At 45.0% G+C, this 6,000-nt stretch overlaps 1 protein-coding gene across 2 annotated transcripts in view; it reads left to right on the top strand.

Annotated features, from left to right (window-relative positions):
- Positions 1-283: 283 nt before the first annotated feature.
- SCFD2 (sec1 family domain containing 2) overlaps positions 284-6,000 on the top strand; it is a 395,759-nt gene continuing 390,042 nt past the window's right edge. Inside the window, exon 1 of one of the 2 annotated variants that reach the window (XM_055588554.1) lies at positions 284-1,266. In XM_055588554.1, coding sequence (XP_055444529.1) covers positions 429-1,266 — 838 coding nt within the window. In that variant the 5' untranslated portion in view covers positions 284-428. The remainder of the gene's footprint in view (positions 1,267-6,000) is intronic. The other variant, XM_055588555.1, reaches the window with a different exon arrangement.

Genomic DNA, 6,000 nt, shown 5'->3' with positions numbered 1-6,000 from the left:
GCAAAGTGGCTGTACGTTTAAAGACATGTGTTCAGATCCGTGAAAAAATCATATTTCAAATTAGATTTTATCACTCTTCAGATTTCTCAAGAAGTAGCGAAGGATAATCTGAGCAGAGAGGGAGAGAAGGACAAAATTCCTTAGGTATTTCTTCAGCTCCTTCCACTTCCACGAACCCACCGTGGCTTCCTGGAGGCTCGGAGCCCCGCCCATTTCGTCTGAGCCCTAAACAATTCTTCCGCGATGGATTTCCTCACTAGCCAATCATGCTCCGGAGCGTCATTACCTTGCGCCACACAGGACACGTCAGAGGCCGCCCCACGTGTACTGTGTTGACTGTCAATATCTCCTGGAGCCCAGTTCCCGGAAGCTGTGAGTTCTGCGAGAAATTCCTGCACTCGGTGCCCCGAGTCTGCGAATTCCCAACAATGAACACTCCAGGCGTGCTGTCCTTTACCCAGCAAGCCTGGGAGCAGGTGCTGGCCAAAGCGAAACGGGCCGTGGTCTACCTGGACGCCGCCTGCGCCGAGAGCCTGCACTGGGGCTGCGGGTCCTCGAGGCTGCTGGAGGCGGTGGGGAGCCCTGCGTGTTACCTGCGCGAGTTCGAGCCTGCCGCAGTTGGTGGCGGAGTCGAGCAGCCCAAGGCAGTGTTTGTGTTGAGCTCCCTGCTGAAAGGCCGGATCGTGGAGACCCTGCGGGACATCATCTGCCGAAGTCACTTCCAGTACTGTGTGGTGGTCACGGCTGTGAACCACGCAGTCCATCTTACGGCTAATCATGTGCCGGCGGCGGCAGCAGCCGAGTTGGAAGGGCAGCAGCCAGTGTTCGAGCAACTGGAGGAGAAGCTGTGTGAGTGGATGGGCAACATGAACTACACAGCTGAAGTGCTGCATATACCATTGTTACTCGCCCCTGTAGCTCCCCACCTTGCCCTGACTCCAGCTTTTGCTTCCCTTTTCCCACTGTTACCCCAGGATGTGCATATCCTCAACAGTGCCCGACCTGACAGAAGGAGGCTGGGAAGCCTGGCTGAGGTGGATGCCACTGCCCTGACCCCTGAGCTGCTGCTGCAGATTAGGTGCCTGGTGTCAGGGCTCAGTTCCCTGTGTGAGCATTTAGGGGTACGAGAGGAGTGCTTTGCTGTAGGTGCCCTCAGTCGGATCATCGCTGCAGATCTGGCCAATTTTGCTCCTGCCAAGAACAGGAGGAAGACTGCCACAGGCAGGGCATCAGTGGTCTTTGTGGACAGAACGCTGGATCTCACAGGTAAGTTGGCAGTTGTTGTGGGGGGCTTCATAACTACTCTCCAAAGTGATTCAACCTATAATTAATTTCCCTCTTTCTATGTGTCAGCCGCTTCCCCAGTGGCTCAGACGGTCAAGAATCCGCCTGCAGTACTGGAGACGCAAGAGATGTGGGTTTGACCCCTGAGTCGGGAAGATCCCCTGGAAAAGGAAATGGCTACCCACTCCAATATTCTTGTCTGGAGAATCCCTGGAGAGGAGCCTGGCAGGCTACAGTCCATGGGGTCCCAAAGAGTTAGACATGACTGAGGGACTGACATTTTGATTATGTGTCAGGTTAAGGCGACAAAGAAGAACTAAATAGACACAGTCCCTGATCTCACAGTTTATGGTCTAGAGGGGGTTATGCTATGCTATGCTAAGTCACTTCAGTCGTGTCCGACTGTGTGACCCCATAGATGGCAGCCACCAGGCTCCCCCGTCCCTGGGATTCTCCAGGCAAGAACACTGGAGTGGGTTGCCATTTCCTTCTCCAATGCATGGAAGCGAAAAGTGAAAGCGAAGTCGCTCAGTCGTGTCCGACTCTTAGCGACCCCATGGACTGCAGCCTACCAGGCTCCTCCATCCATGGGATTTTCCAGGCAAACAAATAGCAATTAAAATCAACTTATTAAATGCTGTAATGGATAAATACATCCTTAAGGTGTACTATCCTGTTAAACAAAAACAACTGCATCTAGCTCAAACATTGGAAAAACTGGACTTACGCTGACATGGAGGAGAACTGTCCACCTGGGAACCTTTGGAAATGTGCAGATATGAGTATTCACAGCAATCCTTCATAAGAAGGATTTAAGTTGTTAGAGAACTGTTAACAGATGACCAAATTGAGAGAAGCTGTACAACAAAACACGAAAATAACTGAAATACTACAGACAGTTGACTTTCAAGTTTGAAAGGGGCATTGTTCAAAGGGAGCAAATAGAAAAGTTTCTCTGGGTAGATTCAGGCAACAAACAGGTAAAAAGAGAAAGAAAAATCAATCTACTTTGTCCAGGGCTTATGAGGATCTGTGAAAGTATTACTTTCAATAGCATGCTGAGAGAAATATACAATGCGATGACAGAGCGATGAGAGTGAACCTCCAGAAAGTTTCTTCAGATATTTCCCAAGTACATTTAAAATGATAAGGACTCTGTTTCCTTCCTGAAGAGTTCATTTGAAAAGCACAAGGTGGGGCTCAGCCAGGTAGTGTCCATGCATCGAGGAAAGCACTCCCAGGCCCGGGTAAGGGAGCTCAAGTTAGGTGAGATCTCCTGGGTGGGAGAGGTCACCTGCCTGGGGTAGCAGGTGACAGGAGCAATGCCCTGGTGGGAGAGGGGGTCAAGGGAAGCCAGAATGGGTGGCATAACAGTGTCCTTGGGGCCCAGCATATTTACCTCTCTAATGGGGCATAGAACCAAGTTTGAAACCTATCGACTTTGGCATACTGTAGCCAAGAAAGTTTCACTGATCTACATCCCATTTTTAAATTATGACAGTGCTCTCCTTCAGAAGGGGTCAAATTATTGCTGGCTAATAGAGGGTAGATTTTGGAGGAGAGATTCTCAGTTCAGTTCAGTCGCTCCATTGTGTCCGACTCTTTGTGACCCCATGAATCGCAGCACTCCAGGCCTCCCTGTCCATCACCAACTCCCGGAGTTCACTCACACTCAAGTCCATCGTGTCAGTCATGCCATCCAGCCATCTCGTTCTCTGTCGTCCCTTTCTCCTCCTGCCCCCAATCCCTCCCAGCATCAGAGTCTTTTCCAATGAGTCAACTCTTCACATAAGGTGGCCAAAGTACTGGAGTTTCAGCTTTAGTATCATTCCTTCCAAAGAACACGCAGGGCTGATCTCCTTTAGAATGGACTGGTTGGATCTCCTTGTAGTCCAAAGGACTCTCAAGAGTCTTCTCCAACACCACAGTTCAAAAGCATCAGTTCTTCGGTGCTCAGCTTTCTTCACAGTCCAACTCTCACATCCATACATGATCACTGGAAAAACCATTGCCTTGACTAGACGGACCTTTGTTGACAAAGTAATGTCTCTGCTTTTGAATATGCTATCTAGGTTGGTCATAACTTTTCTTCCAAGGAGTAAGCGTCTTTTAATTTCATGGCTGCAGTCACCATCTGCAGTGATTTTGGAGCCCCCCCAAATAAAGTCCGACACTCTTTCCACTGTTTCCCCATCTATTTCCCATGAAGCTTGGATAGAGGGTAGATTTTGGAGGAGAGATTCTAATTGAAACAAATTTGTTACTGTAGTCCTAATAACTTATAAATTAAAGTCTTCTTAATGGATGTGTTTGTGGTAGTCATCCAAACTGTCTTCCAAATAATCAGTTTACTTGTTCATTTATGTCAAAGATGTTTCAAGATAGTGTTGCAATTTCATACTGATAATTCTTAGGACTGATTTTCAGCTGGTATACACTTGTATTGTCAAACTTGTTTTTTAAAGACTGAAATATGTCTGTGCATGTGTGTTCAGTCACTTCAGTCTTTGCGAATCCGTAGACTGTAGCCCTCCAGGCCCTTCTGTCCATAAGATTCTCCAGGCAAGGATACTGGAGCGGGTTGCCGTGCCCTTCTCCAGGGAATCTTCTCAGACCAGGAATTGAACCCACATCTCTTGCCTCTCCTGCAGTGGCAGGTGGATTCTTTACCACTGAACTCCTGGGAAAACCAAATATGTGTGTACTAACATACAAAATATAAGTAAAGAGAATGTAAGTAAAGAGAAATTCTCTACTTGGTGAGACCACAACTCACCTAATACTGTTGCTTGGTAGAGACAAGTGATAGGGGCTAAGACAGTGGAGGTGCTGAGGGTACTGAGGCTGCAGAAGGAATTCATGCTGGTAGTGATGATTGTAGAGAAGCAACACGTGTCCTTTGCTCTACAGTGGCCCCAGACTGGCTGGGGTGGTAAGGTAAGTGGAGTTGGTAGCATTACTTTTGGCCCAGGTGCTTTCCAACCTTGATCTAGGCTCTGACATCCTGGAACACACCCGATCACCATACTTAGTTTTTTTTTTTTTTTTTTAATTGATCTGTCCTGGCTACAGCAAGCATAGGGAACTGGGGAGCTCATGACTTGTTACTAAGAATTTCTTGTGAACTTCCCTATTTGTCCAGTTGCTGGGATTCTGAGTTCCTAGTGCAGGGTTTGATCTCTGGTCAGGGAAGTGGATCCCACATGCCACCTGGGGCAGCCAAATAAATAAATAATAAATATTACAAAAAAAAGAATTTGTTGTGACAAGAATTTTGATGTAGTTTCTTACATCAAATTGCAGCTTAGATGGGGGCATTGTTTAGCTAAGGATAGCTGCAGCATGTAGAAGATTGCACCAACAATTTCTAAAAATCAAAAGGTAACTGGAAATCATCAGAATGATTTGAATCTGATATGAATTTCAATTTAAATTACATATGACAGTGGTTTTCATATAGTGACCAAAAGAAAATCCATTTTCAGTTGTTGGTTTAAATGTTAATTTATATACATAGTGTATTAAAATGTTATTTGTTGTTGAATATTTTGGGTGCTATTCTTGACACTTTACCATTAAAAGATACATATGCATATGTATATATTCTTCTTAGATGTAAAATTGATGCTACCCAAAATAACACAAATAACCTCCAATAGTTCATAAATAATGCACAGTGTTAATGTCATGCTTACAAATATAGAGAAGCTTCTCATCTTTTGTCATCATCTTTGCTGAAAGTAATGTCACTTTGTCTAGTAGTTGGTTCATTTTTTTTCAGTAAACATTTATTGAGTGCCTGCTCTGTGCCAGCTGTTGTTCAGGCCTGGGGGAGCAGTGGTGAACAAGATAGACACATTCCTTGATCCCCTGAAGCAGTCCATAAGCTCTCAGGGCTGAAAAATAGAGTAAATTTGTTGCAATTGTTTGAGAAGTTATTGTAATTGTTTGAGAAGGCCCCCAGTGTCTGTTGCTATGATTTTGGTGTATCTTTACCACATCTAGACCACACAGAAGCTTGTCTGCAGTATTCTTCAGACATCTTTGCATAGGGGATTTCAAGACAAACTTCTATGGACCGTTCTGGCTTCTGATTTTGTTTCAAGGGACAATTAATAAGGTAGACATAATTTATGAATATCAGAGAGATTTGAGTCTGTTTTTTTTTTTTTCCCCTACTATTTTCTGGCTCTTCAGATGGGCTAGAGTGCTTTGTTGATTATTTGCAGGTTCAAGATCAAAAGATAAGAGGGAGCAGTAACTCTGGGAATTAAATTTCCTTTCTTGGTTCAATTCTTTGGAATTTTAGTTTCATGTAAACTTTTAAATTAAATCCATCCAGTTAAAGATTAACTCCCAATCCAATGGGTGGTTCTTAATCCTTGGATTAGGATTTATTAGTTCATTCAAGATGTGGTTGTATATTGTTTTATTGAAGTCTTAAAATTTGAGACTATTCATAACTGCTAACCTTTGGGATCATACTACTTTTCTCAGCACTGTACATATATGTTGTTATTCAGTTGCTAAGTTGTGTCCGACTCTTTGGGACCCCATGGACTGCAGCATGCCAGGCTTCCCTGTCCTTCCCTATTCCTCAGACTTTGCTCAAACTCATGTCCATTGAGTCAGTGATGCCATGCAACCATCTCATCCTGTGTTGCCCCCTTCTCCTCTTGCCCTCAATCTTTCCCAGCTTTGGAGTCTTTTCTAGGG

Source organism: Bubalus kerabau, chromosome 7 (genome assembly GCF_029407905.1).
Source record: "Bubalus kerabau isolate K-KA32 ecotype Philippines breed swamp buffalo chromosome 7, PCC_UOA_SB_1v2, whole genome shotgun sequence".
NCBI classification, from domain to species: domain Eukaryota; kingdom Metazoa; phylum Chordata; class Mammalia; order Artiodactyla; family Bovidae; genus Bubalus; species Bubalus kerabau.
This window is presented reverse-complemented; position numbering and strand designations above follow the sequence as displayed.